This window comes from Cardiocondyla obscurior, linkage group LG21 (genome assembly GCF_019399895.1).
Source record: "Cardiocondyla obscurior isolate alpha-2009 linkage group LG21, Cobs3.1, whole genome shotgun sequence".
Classification (NCBI taxonomy): Eukaryota; Metazoa; Arthropoda; class Insecta; order Hymenoptera; family Formicidae; genus Cardiocondyla; species Cardiocondyla obscurior.
In genome coordinates, this window is record NC_091884.1 from 1,901,609 (window position 1) to 1,921,234 (window position 19,626).

General features: G+C 40.2%; 1 protein-coding gene and 1 long non-coding RNA gene across 4 annotated transcripts in view; one reads left to right on the forward strand and one right to left on the reverse strand.

Annotated features, from left to right (window-relative positions):
- The window catches only part of LOC139110701 (uncharacterized), a 53,526-nt gene extending 40,670 nt beyond the window's left edge, over positions 1–12,856 (reverse strand). The window contains exon 1 of the long non-coding RNA XR_011547035.1: positions 11,715–12,856. This is a non-coding gene — a long non-coding RNA (uncharacterized lncRNA). The remainder of the gene's footprint in view (positions 1–11,714) is intronic.
- Dpr12 (defective proboscis extension response 12) overlaps positions 1–19,626 on the forward strand; it is a 229,186-nt gene that overhangs the window by 141,978 nt on the left and 67,582 nt on the right. For all 3 annotated transcript variants that reach the window (XM_070670642.1, XM_070670643.1, XM_070670641.1), the window contains exon 4: positions 5,371–5,532. In XM_070670642.1, coding sequence (XP_070526743.1) covers positions 5,371–5,532 — 162 coding nt within the window. The remainder of the gene's footprint in view (positions 1–5,370; positions 5,533–19,626) is intronic.

Below are 19,626 nucleotides of genomic sequence, written 5' to 3' on the forward strand. Positions count from 1 at the left end.
ATATTACCCTTCTCTACCGTCCACCAAATTTTATCCGTGTTCCACGTAAGAAAATTGCACGCGCCGTGTTACGCCGAAATAAATTTAATCCTCTCCTCTCCTCCCACTTAGCTCCCTAAAGTGCATCGGAAGGTGTTGCACGGATCGATATTACGCGACAAGTCCATTGTCACAGTACGCGACAGCGTTATAGCTGCGATGTTCCACTCGCGGCGCGTTAATCGGCTTAGGCACGTTAATTTCGATGGGTTATTTATTGACTGGAAGGTAGAAAGAGAGGGCGGTGGCGGGTCGAGAACGGGAGGAACGTGAGATGTACCGAAAGCCGCCGCCGCGCGATGCGTTGAGGGACCGTGCGCGCGTTCGCATTTAGTAACTCCATTAACGCGTTAACAATCGGTGGCGAGACCGGCACGGGTTATCGTCGGATCGCGCGCGTATAACCGAGCGATCTCGCGTGTCCCGAGATAGCGCCAGCAATCACGCTTCGTTCCGTTCGAGCGGTGATACGAAACGAGCCGGCACGCAACGCGGAGACTCCCCCGTTATCGCCCCGGTTCTCCATAACGCGTGTACGTGCGCGCGTGTGTTGGAGTATTATATATATATATTTTTTTGTTTTTTCAATTTCTCACCCCAATTTTTTTTCCTTCCCATTGACGACTTCGCGCGATTGCCCCGACACGATAGCCGAAACGATTTCGTCGCACGACCGAACCTCCGATCGTTTCCGGTCTGTCTGATATCACGTTGCATGCTCGATCTCTTCGATAACGCGCGCGCCAAGATTCCACGCGATGCCATAATCCGAATAACGCAGCACTTGGCGCGCGTACAATCTCGGTAAGATTATTTCTTTCTTTTGCACTTCGTGAATGGAAGAAAGGGGAAAAAAAGAGATTATTTATTTTTTTATCGTTCAGAGATTTTTTCAACGACGCGCGAAAATATTCACAATATGGAATATGTATATTATTAAATTCATTTTTATTTTGGAGAAATTTTTTAATGAATTATAAACGCGATCCTTAGTTTTTTTTTTTTTTTTTCTGGGAACTTTCTATTTTATATATTTTATTTTATATCAAATATTCTTTGTGATAAACATTTTTGCGTAATAAATACGAGTAAATTTTTGAATTGATAACATTTAATCTTTGTTTAAAATGACTACGCGGACTCGCAACATCGAGTCCGCAATGCTTTTATGATTAATTGCTTTAATCCAGAAATGTGTCAGGTCGTATGAGTGATCGGGGGATTATAATTGCCATCTCGCGTTAGATTTATTGAAATATAATAAGGATATATCTAATTGTTTCGCCTGCTTTATCGATAACGGCCGAAAATGTATTTATGTTCCATTTATCGAGCGGCGTGCATGTAATACCTATCGCGCGAAACGTAAAACGCCAGTGGACGGGCACTTCATTATTATCTAACTGGAAATTAATTTTCCGCGCAAATATTTCGACCGAAATCAAAACGTATAGTATTATGATAAAGTAGCGCGGTGTTCGAAAATAACATTTGCGGCTGCACGCGGAACTTTAGACGGCAAATACCGCAACCATACCGTTTCATGATGTTCGAGTAGCGTGAAACAGAAACTGAAAAGCCAGACAGGATATACCTGACCTAACCCTTTAGCGAGATAACCAAGCACCGGCTGTGGTCAGTCACCCATAGAGGTTACATGAACCTAATGTTTCTCATTGTATTCATCACTAATCTGCCTCCGGAATATCCCTCGCTTCCCGTTCATTCATAAATTTATACGTGTAAATCAAAGGAGGAACCTCCATTAATTAAGAAGTTATTCAATTTGATTGACGTCGCTCTGCACCCTAACTTACAGATAACGCAATTAGCTAATTAATTAGCCTTATTAATCAAATTAATTTAATTGATAAATTGACGTTCAATATTTATATCTTCACGTTGTACAATAGATGTAGCAAAATTATCAACGCCTAAGTATTCGAAACGGTGATACTCGAAGGTGCAACTTCGTCGAATGTTATATTTTAGAATTGCAATAATATCGCGGATTAACATTCCGAATCTTTGTCGAATAGATGGATGACGGAAAACAATGAGGGGGACAAAGAAAAATACCTCTTCGAAAAGTTTTTGTACGTGTCGCCCGCGATATAGAGAAGCCAACATGTTTTCGCCGTTTGTCTGGTACTTTTTCGAACATGTCTTCAAGTATCACACGAATATACACCGACGTACCGCAGCGTAGCGACATACTTCTTTCAATTGATGCACCGATGGTCCACTGCGCGTAAAAGGATGAGAGAAAACGCTGACCTATATACATCATACAGACCCGTACTCTACAGAGCAATAGAATCGACCTCGCTGGTTGTTCTGTCGAAATTTCGACGACGTAAACTTTCCACGTCGGGTATGCCTCTCGTTCGGAACTCTCATCGAGTCTCAAGAGTCCTCGGAACAAATTCTCCTCTCTGAATTACTATCGGACGAGACTACGATCCTTTTTGGTTTTAACCAGGAAAAAAAAAAATAAAATAAAATAAATACCCCCAAAAAAAAAAGAAAAGAAAAGACTAGATTTCCTTTCGGTATATCCCTCAGCGTTTAATTTTGCAAACCTATCGTACTCGCGAAGCGATTAAAAAACAACTATTTAAATACAGCCCGGATAAATTCAGAAAACCGACCGTCAAAATACGAAACGGAAGTGCGCGCTCGAAAGCCTACGGTCCACCGAAACGATCCCTGCGCGCGATCGAAGATAAAATTCTATTTGTTTAAAGAGAAGAGAGAGAGAGAAAAAAAAAAATTACGTCGGAATCGCGCCAAGATCGCATCCCCGCGTTTCTTTTGATCATCACCGCGAGGGAACGAGCTCTGGAATGAGTTCAGCTTTCATACAGATCGCAAGAAGAAGAAAAGCAAATCCGTAATAATTGGTCTACCGAGAAATTTCACATCAATCTAAAGTTTGAAGCCGATCGGAGTACCTCGAGTGGTTTAATGCTTTCGGACGATGCGATCTCTTCCGAATGCCTGGAAACATTGGAGCACTCGATCGTAGCCCAGAGCCGGCAATCATAGTGCGCCGAAGTTTCGTCACTTGAAATTTCCGAGGCGTCTTGCCCGAAATGCCGAACGCTCGCGAAAAGTCTAAATTAATATTATTGCGCAAACATAAATGCCGCCCAAGAAATTATCACGTTTGCGTCACCGTGAACGCGACTCCGCAAATTTCCGCCGGCGTTTATTTTCTTTGAAATAGAAAGACCATACATATTTTATATTATATCCAAGACGCTATGCATTATGACTAAATGTTACAGCTGAAGCCAATAATTAGGTCAGTCGCATTTGCTTTCTATTTGCATACGCCGAGCGACACGTGTTGTAAAAAGTTAATATTATTCCTACGAAATATTTAATGTATCGTTCCAAATCTGATTTCACGCATTCGTTGAAACATATTTTACTCCGCTGCGTACTCGTTAAAATAATACTGGCGTTGAATCTAATTGAGAGAGCGTTTACTTGAACGCTGAATAAAAATTAAGCATCGAAAGGAATTTAATTAAAAGTTCACATTGATAAATACAAATAAATAAAAAAAGAGTTATTTTATTGCGCGATAAATTTAATGAGGAGAAAAAGAAAACGAGGTCGGGGGAGAAAATTGAGATTCGAAAGCTTTCGTCTGCATGTTTGTCGACTTCTGCTTGTCGTCGAAATACGTAATATTATTTTATTGAGTGTAATCTAATATCCCGCGGCATTTATATGCTCCGTACGTGGCAACTCGATAGAGACGCCGTGATTGGCCGCGAAGTTACACCTTATGTTTTATGCATTCTCTTTCTACAATGATCTTAAAGCATCAACGGAGGAAGGAAGCAACCAGCCCGTCTGAGGAGAATACGGGCTGGTCCGCCGCATTCCCCCGGAGGTCGGGATCGTATTTCCGGCTCTCACAATTTTACTATTTATGTAATATCGTGCTCGGGTCCCGCTGGTTCGCAAGATAGGTCGTTTGAGCAAAGGCGAAGTCACTAAGTACCGCCTAAAACTCCGCAGACTTCGCCTCGCATACCCACCTCGTTGGTAAACAATAACGATCGTAATTGCGCGAAACACGAAAATGGTTCGCGAGAAATATTAACGATTTTTTTTCCTTTTTTTTCTTTTTTTTTTCCCTGCTCTATTCTCTTTGCGCGCATTTTATATCCGTAAAATTGTACATTTTATGAAAATAATTATTGTTTTAATATTCATATCTTCAAGGGACAAAGCCGGTTTATTATTCCTTTCCACTCTTTGCTTTCGCGTGCAAAAAGTGGCGTAACAATTTTGCACGCTGAGAATTTAACAATAAAAGTTTTCTAATGAAATTTGTTTGCGGGCAGAATATCAGTGCGGTTGAAACAGAAGAAGCCGATTTTGAGCTCGGTTAAAAAAGACAAATCTCCATCCTTGATGGCGTCATATTAAAAACAAGAGCGTGTCATTAATTACAGCGAGTTGAAAATTAAATTTCATAAAATATTTACGTAACATATGATTGCATTTTTTTTTTTGTGATAGTCTAATACATTTAATTAAAACGAGTTGTCTGATCAAATTACCGTATTTCGCGTGAAATTGATATAAAAAATATTTGGCTTTAAAACTTTTTAACAATCGTTATATAAAACTAAACACGTTTTCATTCTACGTAGTATAATGTAAACGGTCGTTCATCTTTTTCGCTTTATTTGCACAAAACGCCAATGTATCAAACAGGGATTATTTTAACACGACACATTCATGATTGTACCAAATCTCTTTCCTGCTTCGCGTAATATATAGATTCGTATTATTTACATAAAAGCTACATTTTTGTAACGCCATCATTTTATTATGACTCTTTTTCTTTTTATATCTATAGAAAGAATCATTTCGCGTGTCCGTCAAAAGCCATTAAAAACGCCAGGCGCATTATTTTCAGATCTACAAATCGGATCGGTAATGTTAATTCAATTTACGTAAACAGAAATTTATGCGCGCGCGCTTGCTGGTGGCTTTACTTTTTTTTTTTTTTTTTAACAATATTTATTTCAATTAAAATTCAATATATGTCTCTCATGTCCCGCTATGAATATGTCCATCAAATTAAATAGATTATTCATTTGACGTTTTAATTTGCTAAATTAAAGTATGTTCCGTATTAAAACAAAATTAATTTACACGAGAGACACAAAGTTTCTCATATTTTTTCGCAGAGCTTGTTTACTTGTTTCTTTTTTTTTCTATTAATTTCTTGTGAAAACGAGTAAAAATATAGTCGTCCAAATATTTCTTATTACCGACTATTAATTAATTTTGATATTTCAGATATCGTGGATCCGGCGGCGTGACTTTCACGTTTTAACAAGCTCCATGTTCACGTACACGAACGACGAGCGATTTCAAGTGCTGCATCCCGAGGGCTCGGATGATTGGACCCTTCAAATAAAATACGTCCAAGAAAGAGACAATGGGACGTACGAGTGTCAGGTAATGTAACCTACTTGTACAATCTTATTACGAGTTACTTAATTCAATGAACGTGAATTTAACAAGCGTTTGGTTTTTCAATTCATTTTTTTTTTCTTCGTATATGTATACGCCGCGTCGTTTTTATTTGCTCTTCCTATCATTTTATTATTATTAATCCGTTTTCCCTGAGAAAGAAAGAACTGAAGACGCTAATCCATGCGTTATTCCGTAACTCTCCGATATCTACCCGAGTTCGAAATTGATTCCCACCCGTTACGTAATAATTATCTACCCAATTCGCGGTTCATCTCGTGGCTGTCCAGCAAAACAAACAGGAACCGGTTTGCCTCGACAGATTCGGCAGTCGACCGTCGCGGTAGTGTGAGTACGTGCGTGTGTTGACATCGGCCGGCAATCTTCGCGTTCCAAGTTCGCAAAGTGGAGGACGCGCGGGCGGCGGACGGCAAGAACCGGTTTGCCAGGCGAATTCGGCAGTCGAGCGAGCGTTGCGTAAGGTCGGAACATAAACAGCAAACAAGTGCGCGGCGGAAAACATTCAGAGATCTATTTAGATACGCGTTCCGCGCTGGACAGCGGCGAGACGACCGATAGCTAGACAGATTTTGTCAACATACCGTTGATTTCGTGTCCGAGACACGTTTCTTTAAATACAACAGGCGCGTTGCTATCTTTTTAAAATATATTTCTACAAATCGAACGTATCGCGACCGCACGCTACACGTGAAAGATACACGGGCGCGATGATGCGCGTATCATCGAGCGATATTTGCCGGGTACAGCGGAGGTAATCAATCCTTCGATTAATAATTTCAAACATTACTAATTATATACGCCGCAACGTATTCGCCATCAATTTGGCATCGAACGGTGTAAATGCATTCTATATATCCGTAATATTATAAATTATTATAAAACATTCATCGATGCGAAAACACGATCTTTCCCCACGCGACTCTTTTCTTTCAGCGATTGGCATTTAATATTAATGAGTTATTAAAAGATGGATGAGGGCGAGGGATATAACGTTTGCAAATTAGAAAAATTTCTTTAATGCACGAGATATAAAGTGCGCTTTATATCAGACTTTAAAGCGAAAATATGTCGGGACCGGGGAAGAGAGAGAAGCTTCACGAAGACGCCGTAAAAATCACCGTGGATAGAAAGCGATTTCGATGTTCCGTTAATAGCGCCGTAGTTACAGAACTAATCCGAGACGCTGGGGGGAAAACTTTTTTTTTTTTTCGCCGCGAGGTAATATAATTAAATACGACGTCGAGAACGCTAGAGCGTAAATCCAAGCGACACGGGGGACACGGCGCGGATAAACTGTTCTTCCTGCATATTCATACATTTTTCCCGTCTAATGGAACGGGGAAAACGAACTCACGGGGCGGCCGGTAGTGCGCGCGAACGCGAAAGAAATCGGACAGCGTGAATAACGAGACGCGATGCCTGCTTGCTTACGCACGCCCGTCGGGTAAACTCCGAAAAGCGAGCGGCGGAGTCTCTGACCTTTCCCTCGAAGTTTCGCAGAGCCCCGGCGACGGCTCTCCCAAGTTCGGGCTCGCGCGAAAAAAAAAAGGAGGCCCTCTTATGTTAATTTCGGCGCGCGAATACAGTTTAGCCGCGAAACTTTTTCCGATGAACTTAGGGAACTTCCGTTTTCCGCATTGCTCCGCTTATTCGGCTTCGAGAGACACCTTCGGTCTTTGTTGCCGTAACCCGACAAACCTTTTTTTTTTTACTTTAATCATCGACCATTAAAGGCGAAACAGACGACCTATGAACTCTGTTATCTTTCTTTCTTTTTTTTCTTCCCCTTCCTCCCCCGCGAAAAAAACGTGCGATATCAAAAATTACGGAATCGATAATTGAATTTCCAATTATACGTATAGAAATCGTAAAATCGGAATTCGTTTAAGCATGTAAAACAGAATAAAATACCCGTAATAGAATCAGATATTGTATTTAATACATCGGAAGAAATAAAATGGTACATAAAATGATTAACGACAAAATCCATTTATTACGAAATAACGAATACGTTATATATAATTAAACGATATACAATAATGGAAATTAATAAGTATTCAACGTGTACAACGTAATATTAAAAGCTGATTATACCATTCAAATTTAGATTGTATCCGTAGACAATAGTACGATTATTGCAATGAAGCCATAGCCGGTTGTTGTACAATTGATGCTAGTTGTGCCCGCAATAAAGTGCTCTTAACGAATTAATCAAAGTAATTTGGGTCGCTGTGCGGAACACTTACTTTTATTCAGAAATACATCGCGTATTATTACTTCGGAGCGTTACCATTTTACGTACCCCACCAAGACTCGCCCAAGAGGCGAAGCCAATTTTCAACTAAAATCTATTTTAAATTATGATTTATGGCTTAAATGATACGGCAATTCCAGCGATTAATCAGACACGCGAAGAACTAATCTCGAAAATAAATGAACGACCCGTGTTTCTATTGTTAGTGGCGCATCGCGGTGTTTCATCTATTAGATTTTGACCACGCGAAGAGAAGAAGTGGGCGGACGCGCGCGTTCTCGTGCAGCCGCAACGCAACTCTCAACACCTCATCAAGCGGGAGCTTGTCGAGAGCGAAGCGCTGTGTCGCAAAGTCGATAACACGGCGGGGTGTCTCCTCGACCGGCGAGTATATCGTAAAGCTCGAGATGAGCATCGGTCCGCGCAATACTCGAAACTACCGTTCCGTCATCCGCGGCGCCTAATTAAAAGTCACGGGGAGGCGGGAGGGATACGATTAAACGTTCGGAGCGATCGGCCGCTTCGCAATGACAAACCGCATCGATCGGATAACGGATCACCCGTTAATCTTAATGTGAAACACTATGCTGTACTCCGAGCCGCGTATCAGCTATGCCCCGTTCATTGAATTATAGAGCTCGTCATTTCTCAGTGTCGCGTAATCGGGACTTGCATTGTTGTGGCACGCGAAGAGCGATTAATTAGCAGCCGCGTAAAAATTTACGACAGATAACAACCCTGCGTTATAGATCGCTGTAAAAATTCAACCGTGCGAGTCGCGTCTCTCGCCGATGGTTCCGCGTTATTGAAATAACATCGCGCGTGCAAAATGTATATGCGCGACGGGGGAAAAAAATATTTAAAAAAATGCAAATTATAACGAGGTAATTTGATTTTTGAAGTTCACGCTTGGAATATGAAGTTTATCGCGACTACGGAACTTTGATAGTTTGGCTGGTGGCAATCATGTCCTTAGTAGAACGTGAACTTAGCGGAGTTCGGAAGAAGTCCCTTGATTCGCATTAAGGATACGATCAAATATTTCTTTTCTTTTTCCTTTGAAAAATTGCATAATATAAGTCACGATGACACAACGGCGAGAATCGCGATAAAAAGAAAAAGGAAAAAAGGGGGGAAAAAAAAGGAGCTTTCGCGAGCTCTTCTACGTTTGCCATTGCCACAGCAAACATTTTAGCGCGAAAAGACAGCAAGCGCAGCTATCGCAAACGACAGATATAGTGTGGTGACCGTTTTATTGCGAGCGTCGCGGCGATTAAGTGTAATTGAAGATGGAGCGATGGAAAGCTTTAAAAGTAATCGAAACCTCGCTACAGCAATGTCTGCAGGAAAAATAAGAGAGCGGATAACGTCTTGTACACACGTACTACACGTACACGCGTGAACGAAGTACCTTTCAGAAAAATCTTCTTAAAATAAAATTAAAAAAAAAAAAAAAAGAGTCCAATAATTATTTTTATTTTCGAATACATTTTTACGTTTTAATTTTCACATTTTAGGATATGAAGATTTTCCTTTTTCAATTTTACCCTCTGAAAGTTTTTTTATTTAATTGAAATCTTTCCATTGACAAGCCGAAATATTAATATCTCGAACTGTATATCACTCTTTATCTAATTTGGAAAACGAGATAGGTCGCGGAAATACAATTAAACTTTTATTACATATCACGTACATCCACAATAATTATACGCAAAAAAAAAAAGAAATGTAATATGTAAATATTTTAATTTTACTCATTTTTATCTGTAATTTATGCCGCTGTATTATTCCCGCGTAATGGATCTCATATAATATTTAAAATGTAATTAAAGCGTCTGAAAATTACTGCTCCCGTAAACTTGAATGCCTCTCTGTAGCTTTCATCGTTTTTATTTTTACCGCGAGATAAAAAAAAAAAATTACCCGGAGAACGCGCCGAGATATTTTAACTTCAAATCAAAAGCACTTTTACGTTTAACGATTGGGTGTAACGTGAAAAGCCGTTTTGCTTACCGCCGGATGAAGCTTTTGATAAATATAGAAAATTGCGTTCCGCGCTTCGAGCGTCTTTGTAACAATTACGTGAAAACCGGGGAGGAAGGGGAGGGGGAGAGAAAAGAGGCCGAAAGTAGCGACGCGGCATTAAGTCCTGGATTTAATTACATATCTAGTCCTACCGCGGCCGCAAAAAGAAAAAATATTAATTAAGGCAAGCCTTGAGTTGTTACGTCGGTACGTAAGTCAAGGCGCTTAACTTTTTACGCGTCTTCGAAGGAGTAATGGAAAGCTCGTTTCGCGCTTATCGCAAGCTCCGTAGCCGCAGCTGGCTACGGCTGGGATTGGTTGTACACTTACACGGAAAGTGGGTCGCTTGCGAGAGACACAGCACGAGAAGGTCCCTTCGGCACTGAAGATAAGTACTTTCTCGCCTTGGCTCGTGTCGAAGCAAACGCAGCCGCGATCGTGGGGCTCGTTAAGCTTTTGGACCAAGTTTCTGCTCGCGCTGCGAAACGCCCGGGCTAAACCGAGATTCTGATATTCCTTGATGGAGGTCAAATTTGGCAGTTAATCTCGGGCGAAGCCCGAGGATTTATGTCCGACGGTACTCACCACACGGGGTGGCCTTACTTTGATTACGGATTAAAACACGAACGCCCCGCGCGACGTTTCATTGACTCGCGAAATTACATCAATTACATTATAATTCAGACGTCCCGCAAGCTCTTTTCATCGTCGAAGCCCCTTTCAATTTTAATTATTGTTTATGCAAGCTATTACAGAACGTGTCGTTGCGATGTTAAAGAGTAGCGCGTTCTAACGGAAAGAATAGTTATTCAAAAATATTAATCTATATTAATAATAAAATTTATAAATTAAATCTCATAAAAATTAATTTTTTTATTTTTTATTTTTTTTATTTTTTTTATAAGAATTATATTGATTACTTGTAATTCGGTTAATGTACTATTTCGAAGTCAAATCAGGCAGTTCAATTTCCGGCTGTCCTTAATTTTACGTCATTTCAACGCGCGCTAATGCAAAACCATCGTGATCGCGACTCCTTATAATACTGAATAAATTTCTCAAGAGACGACGATCGCAAAAATAATTCTGCAAAATCGTTAAGCTTTAAAAGGTTCGTTATTAAGCTTTCAACGCAATTCACTCTAGCGTACTCGGTGTAACTTGTATATCTGATCTTCTATGGTTATATCTGTAAGAACTAATCTACTAGTTTCGCCTCTGGTTCGACGAGGGTGAATCTAGCCCGTGATACGAGTGCTTCTTGCGTTAAACGTAAATTAACGCTTCGACTAACGTGCCGAGTTTAATTGAGCTCGAACCACTGTTGCATATTTTCGCAGCCGGAACTTTCGGCGAATACGGACAACACACGTGTGGGCACGTGTGCGAACCGCTACGTGGTAGAAATTTACAATACGAAGAGTATAGCTGCAGGGGCTCTCTCGTGTTCAAGCGAGCGAGTGCACGCATAATAATTTGGCTAATAAAGTAGGAGCGCCGCGGAACATAAAGAAGCTCTACGTATTCAAAAAGAGTTGAACGAAAAAAAAAAAGGGTGACCGATATTTCGCAAAAATAAGAAGTGTTATTTTCTACTTAATTTTAATAATTTAATTTGTTCGTGAAATAATGATTGAACGTTTTCTTAGTTACCAATAATTATTTTTTAATTATATTTCAAAAATTGAGAACGCGAGTTTAGAGAATTTTTCTCTGTGATTTTCCTACAACGAAAAAAGAAACATAGAAACCTATCGATTATTCGAAGTTTCCCGGACTTACGCGAATTTTTTTGTTGAAATTTCTTCACATTCCATGTGATTTTCCCTCCCGAAATGTTTAAATATAAAAATAATTTTGGACTCACCGGTCGATGCGCAGCAGCGGAGTTATTATTCAGCTACGATGATTCTGTAACAGACAAGAATAAAATTTAATTGTAGAGATGCTTGCAATAATGTCCTCATATTAAAAAAAAAAAAAATATTTAACGCGTTTTTAATTGCTATCGAAACGACAAGGCAGTCTTAAAAAAATAACGAGAAATTTATATTTAAATAAAAATTGATTCTTACCCCGGGGTTGCTCCGCTGATGCAGGATGCCTATCCGAGGCCTCCTCCTCCTCTCAGACATCGGGTTGGATTCTCCTTCCACACACACCACTCGCGAAAAACGCGGATTTTAAATTAAGATCGCCCGAAACAATTTACGTCACTCCCGGAAAAAAAGCCGACGAATCGGTCCACAGTTCATTTAATAATTATCGGCGGCAACGGCACATTTCAGTTCTCTGCATCTTACAATCTGAAACAGAAAGAGTTTTGCTTCGTTAATAAAAAATTAAATATCAATGTACAATAAAAATGTATAGATAAAATAAACGGAATAAAAATTCTTACATGAGTAAAAGTACGGCTAGAATTATTTTTGGTGCACGCGCACCTAGTCACGTCTGCTACGCACAATATCGCCGCGCGAGGAAGTTACGTATGCCGGAAAGATTGTTCTAGTTCGGAAGATTAATAACTAATAACGTAGACCGTACACGGCGCTAACTGCGGAGCAAGCCATCGCGCCCCACGTGTTCACGTGAACACCGCGTGCGCTAAGCACGTGCGCCTACGCCGTTCACCTTTTGTCGCCCGTCCGCTACGCACATTATCGCCTCGCGAGGAAGTCACATATGCCGCAAAGATTGTTCTAGGTCGCGAGATTGACGTAGGTCGTACAACACGGCGTTGCTGCGTATCCAGCCATCGTGCGCCTACCCGTTCACGTGAACACCGCGTGCTCTAGTCACGTACGCCACTCCCTCCCTCCCTCGCGAAAATCTCCTCATCGCCTGTCTTCTATACACCGTAAACCGAACGCGGTTACCCTACAGCGAAAGTCCCGACGACTTACGTTTGTGCGTACGATCACTTTTAGGCAAGTACGCAGCTCCGTTATCTACGCAATGCTTATCGCCACGCGGTCGACTTCCGACTGTGGGCGCGAGGGTGGGGATGCGTACCGAGCGCGAGGGTAGGGGGGTACGTACCGAGCGCTATTGCCCTCAGCTAAGGCCGCGACGGATTTTAACACGCTACAATGGAATATTATATTCTACGTTAGAGTTTTAATATGTTAGGAATCTATCACTGATAGATACGTCGCGGTATTTGTATATTAAATCTGTCTCTTGTACTTTACGTAATCAGGGTAAGAAAATTAATATATTTCACTGTTCGAATGTACGTATAAATTATATTTAAAGACACGAATAGTATTTGAAATGTCACGTAAAATGTATAGTACGTACATCCGTAGTTAATTATTGAAAATGATTAAATGTTAACAGTTTTTTTTGAAGCGTGGAAAAAGCAGGAGCGAATAACGAGCGCGGTTTGTAATATGTTTAATGGTCATATAAATTACATAATATTCTTTGTTCAATTTTGATTAAATTAATTTTTAAGGATATTAAGTCGAGAGTCGAAAAATCTATAAAAACGAAAATAAATATTTCAAAATGTTACGAAAGATCCAAATAGAATTAAGCACATTAAAAACACAACCTTCTCAGTTGTTAGCGAAATTTAACAGGATTTGAATACTGATCTCTGTGTCAATAGAAGTATGCAATCAAACCGAGCACGCTTATAAATTCCGTTCGTATGCGAATATTGCAAAAGAATAATCGAAATGCATGCGTTTCAATGGATAGATAAAAAAAGCATAGTGATGGTAAAAAAATTTAAAAATTGAACATTCCCTCTTTCTCTCTCTTTTTTTCCTCCCTCTATCGATTTTTTTTTTTTTTTTTTTTTTCAAGAGAAATGGTTTGCCCGATTTTACAATTTATAGACAAAAAAGCATTGTCGGGTTCTGACCTGTAAAACAATTTATCGAGTTACATAACTCATTTTTATGAATAAATCATTAGTTGCGAAAATCCCAATTTGTTTATTTATGCGTAACATATCGATACGTCATTTATTTTCTGGCTTGTTAACGCGCGATAAACAAATACAACAATTCTTTATCTCTCGCTCGCGGGATATACATTTTTCTTGGCCACTTGAGCATTCAGGCGCTTTTAATAATAGGTGAACCTAATAATAGCTCACGTGAAATTTATCTTTCGCGAGAATTTATATCGCGCGGAGTACACTTGTCTCGAGCATTAATTAACATACCTACATATGTTTATTGAAACGAACATCGTATCGATTAGAGATACAATCTATATAAGGAGAAATTAAATTCTCTTTAAACAATGACTTCTTCCGCTGAAATTTCCTTCGCGTTCCGTACCACGTTTTATCAAACGCGAATACCATTTCCACAGCCGGCTTTACTTATTTACGACGAAGCGATACTAACCCGCGGCCAGGTTGTAAAACCAGAGCGTTCGAGTTTTGTAGATTTCATCGGCATTCGAGGTGTGTAACACGGCGACGGGCGAAATAAATCTATATCTCTCCGTATGGCGTGTAACGACCGATGGACCGTGTCGCCGTTCGAGAGACAAAAAGAAGGAAACTCGAACTCGATCGCGCACCCGATCCCGAGAGGGTTTTCGAGATTAACGTGAAAGCGCGAGACGCCAATTTTTACAGTTCGCCGAGATGGAGAATTGTCGTGCACCTCTTACGTGCCAGCTGCAGCACAAATAACATAACTACGTGCAGTATGTTACGCGGGTCGCGATTCCCGACCGGAATCGGAACGGCCGTCTCGAAAATTCGCGCACGACGGGGGAAGTTCAGCCGAGGAAATATCGTGCCGTCGGAAATAAATTAACGGATGGGATATAATCTGCTCGCGAACATAATTTGTTCATTCGTTACATACGTCGACGCGAAGATTAAGTCCCGAATTGATATCAAAATGCCGTGAAAGAATCCGCGAACATCGCTGTTCGATGTATATCCTCAAATAACGTTCGTAAAATGTGAAACGATCAACAAACAATTGCCCCTCTGAAATAATTTTAAAAAGAATAAGATAAAATAACTTTTACTTTTCTTGGGATTAAAGAAACTGAGACCAAATCGTGCGAAAAACATTTCAGCGGAGCGGGTCAAAAATTGTGTCGGAAGAACGGCAAAACAAGGATAATACAGAGACTAAACGAATTAACGTAAATAACGAATGAACATCTAACTTTCCTCGTCTTAGCTTCAATCTTCATTACATCTGCCAGTAAACAACTTAGCGAGCGAGTAACCTAAATAATACGGTAATACGAAAACGGATAAGCTCGCGCCGCTGCGAAGGCAGCTCTTCGAAAATAAGACGGTAATGGTTTGTAATGCGTAAGCAATACGACGCGCTACATTAACGTAGCATTCGAGTCGAAGACAAACGTAGATGCCGAACGGATAATCGCGCATCGATATCAATTTAGCAAATTCAACGTTACGTCCCTTTCGCGGATCGGAATTAAAATGAGAAATTGCCTGCGGCTCATATTTGCTACGCGCGAGCGCGTAATATCCGTGATGAAATTTTAATCTGCGGCGAAATAAAAACGTAGGCCCGGGCATTACAATTATTCCGCTAATTGATGAAATACAACATTGACGGGGGCGGGCGCAATATTTCACATTAAAGTCTCCTGACAGCGGCGTAAATACTGCATATCGTTATTAAAACTTTTGTAATTGCATTGCGCTTTGTAAAATGTTATTTATTCATCGCGCTGCCATTTATACGCCAGCGTAATTGTAACGAATTAGCATAAAGAACAAGAAGTTCTTTCAGCGTGACTCGCTTATTGTTTGTCGCATTAATCCGCGCAAGCAACCGCTAGAACAACTAAGTTAAGTTACGCAAACACGCCACGAAATGTGACAAGGGAACGAGAGTTTATGAGGGGGTGGCTTTCTCGGCTTTCCTCGAAAGCTCAGCCGGTAAGAGGGTCTACGGATCGGGGGGGTGGCGAGAGGGGGAGGGTTGAGTTTTCTCGATTGGAATTAAAGATTGAGCTTTGCGATAACGCATTTCCAGTTGCGCGCGCCAATTTCGGGCGAGACGAAAGGGTAACTTTCGCGATACGCGCTTTAACGGGGCGAAAGTAACGAATAATTGAGTTAAGCGAGGAGAGAAAGCAATTTCCTTCGAGTTTGCGGACCTTTTGTGAAAACCAGACACCCTCGGGCGTCGACGCACCATTGGTTTCGTACTTCGACACCCTCTCGTCGATGCGTTTCTGGTCTTCGTATTATTGGGGCGAGCTTAATAATTTTGATATAAAAAAGGGGGGAAAAAAAAAGGAAGAAAAATTTCCAACACGCGAACGTTATCGATATCGATAATGATACCGTTGTCACTGTCTGTTTAAAGAAGGATATATGATCGAGAATGGTGCAGTTTAAAATGTCATGTAACGTTTCAAAGTCGATAAATGACATAAAATTTTTATCTCGTTAACAAAGCGTGGAACGCTCGCGTTCTATTAAAATGGAAAATGTAATTGCATCCAAATTTAAAATTTAATTACTAATAACTATCATATTGAAAATTGAGAGATTCCTCTCTCAAAAAAAATAATAAAAAAAAAAAGAGACGAACTCTATGTAGAGATTTAATTGTTGCCATCTTTTTTTCCCCCCGCGATGCTGATTAGTTTTCTCGTTTGACTGATAATGGAATTAAAAACAACACGATTACATTTATATCGCTCCGTCGTACTAATTTAACGAAAATTAACAAAATTAGAGGACCGCTCACAAATTCATTGTACTTTAATGACGGAAAGCGAAAGCGTGGAAGGTTACTGATTAAATCCGCCTTTGATTCAATTGCGAGACGCGTGCGATAAAAGTGATAAAGGGAACACGAACGAGAGAGGGTGAACGAATTTGAAATTACAGGGTGGTTGCACGTCAATCTTTCATGCTCACCGCTAATTTAAACTTTTCAATTGGATCGCTCTGTTATGCACTACGACAATTTCGACATCTTTAACAAGGACGATTTGTCAAGGAATTAATATTTATCTCGATGACTATTAACATAAGCACATATGTACAGATAACTTGACAGAATACTTATCATACTAACAAATGTATTAACATTTCCTCTTTTTTTTTTTTTTTTTTTTTTTTTGTTTTATTGCGAGTTTTTAGTTGTCTTAAATTTCGATATTTTAATATCTAAATTATTTGGATTAATTATCAATTCCTAATCGCAAAATTATTTTACGCTACGAGTTGTCACGTGCAGAGTCAGCCCACGAGATCAACGACGTAATTCCGAATTCATACGGGGAGCTAACGAATCCGCTGGCACGTACGGAAAATTGCTCGTATTAATTGTATTATACTATAACTTATTACGCAAATGCGAAGTTTTTATCTTCTACGATTATATATGGATATTATTCGTAATGATAACTAACTGCCCGTCGCTTTGCGGCTGACAGTTATTATTTCTGTAAATTTTTACTCATCAAGTGCCACGTGATAATTTATAGAGCAAACGTTTATCGCAGGCACGTTTATTGCTTCAACAAATAACGCAAAATAATGAAAACTCATAGGTACCACAAAATGAAAACTCGCGGGCGCGTCGCCGCGCCGGCTTACGCCGCGCTCGGGCTCGAAACGAACGATCTATTTTCCGACGCAGCTTATCATCGCGAGGATGCTACGGTGCACACCGAGTTTCAACATTGTAACGAATAATGAATAATTAATTTCTACTTATTTCGAGCTCTTTGACGGTAATGGCCTGATCTTCTTCGGTTGTTTAATGCGATATTACCGCCGCATTAAAGGTCCGCGATATTGAGGTTGAGTTACGGTAGTTATTACATCATTTGAATTTTATAACATCCCTCCCTCGTCAGACTACGGGGGAAGTACGAGCAATCTCTCTCGTTCGGGCTGTAAGCAGTCCCAGACATTTCTCTGCCTCGTTACGGTATTAACAATTACGCGCACTCGAGCCTGCGCGTAATACCATTGTGGTACTGCGGAACCGGTAACAGCCAGGCACTAAAGTCGTTGATGCATGGCAGATGAGAAATTACGATTTTCCGAAATTAATTAACGCTATCGGTTTTGATCTTGTGTTTCGTAGTTCCTGGGCAAATTGAGTCGCGCTTTAGGCTACCGGAAAAATACACGGCGCACGATTGCTCAACAGCGCGTAAAGAGAGAGAGAAAAAAAAAAGAGACAGAGAGGGAAAGAAAAAGAGAGAGAAAAGAGAGTAGATACGAATGATTGGAGCAGGGATTGACTAATAATAGCGCGCGTGCATTATTCGAGTTTTCGAAACGCCGGACGGTAATGAAAGACCCCGTTGCCCAAGCCACGTCAATCACATGCGTCGATTGGTTTAATTTCCTATAAAACTTTCGCCTGTCATTTATTTGGATCAGCAGCCTGCGATTTCAATTAGCTAATTGTTGGTATTAACCGTTTTATTTCCGTAGATTTGATCGTTCGGAGTAAACTTGTTGGAAAAACTGTTCGTTCGCTTTTATCGGAGCGGCATAAGAAATCCGCTGAGGTATCCATGTAATTTCGTTCCGTTACTTTGTGAAAGTTTATTTTTAATTTCAACGAGGAACTCTCGTCGGAAATAGCAGACGCATTTTTATTCTCCGGAATCATTATAATTTCCACGGTAATACTCATTTTGGAGAATTCGGGTAAACTGTTATTATCTCTCAAAAACACTCGCCCGGTAAACCCCATGCAGCGTCTTCGAAAAGAGCAAAATAATCCTTCGGTTTTGGGGGAAAAAAAAAAAGAGAAAGAACCCCGTTAGATTAATAGCGATCGACGCGCGGCAATTAAAATACACGACGTAAGACACCGAGTAATTTCATTTCGTTGGAACGAACGTTTTCCGGCTTAATCCAATAACATCAACTGACAACGAAATTTTATCATGGAACTTACGCTTCATAAATCCTATTATAATAATAGGATTAGTTTGGCGCTAGTAATAGCATGTATGTGATCCCAGGAAGATTTCTTTAATTTCCGTGAGTACACGCTGGCGTGTCGGAAGCGACGCCGCGATGAAAGAGTAATGAGTCGACAGGGTATATCTCATCCGCGGGAAACAGAAGGCGGGGACTCGTTTAACATTTAAACCCGTTGACAAAATGAATTCATTGTCGTTCTTAGTAGCTTTCCTCCCGTTTTTTTCTTTTTTTTTTTTTTTTTTTTTTTTTTATCGCGAGTTTACGCCCGCTTTACGCCCCGCTTACGCCGCGCTTTAATTATCAGGCATAAAAAGAAACGTAAGGTGGCACATTAAAAGATATTTAATAAAGCGCGAGGAGAAAACTTGAGATATTAAAAGATATTGAATGATCCAATTTTGCAAAAGCACGCCATCACGAATTGCACGGCGAAATTAACCTTAACAAGTCTCCGACGAGAGATTTTGCTACGTCTCGGGAGAGGATCTTCCGAGCTAGCGAAATGTCCTTAATCGTTTCATGTTCTGTTCTACGCTCGCCTGGGACCGTCGTGAAGGGCCTGAACCAGTGGCGATGCAATATCCCGCGACATCGCTGCGTTCTGACCCGGGTCAATTTTTTTTTTTTTTAATAATAACTCAACGATTCATAAAGTCTAACTGATAAAACCTGATTATGCGTCTGACATAACGAATATTGTTATTCTCTCTCTTTTTTTTTATTTTTTATTATTTTTAAGTAGGAAAATGCAATTAACGTAAGACTCGTGCTCACTCGGTCTGCACGCAACAATTGAAAAATAAAAAAAAATCGCAATTCAATTACGTTATCAATTAAATTTATAGCTTCG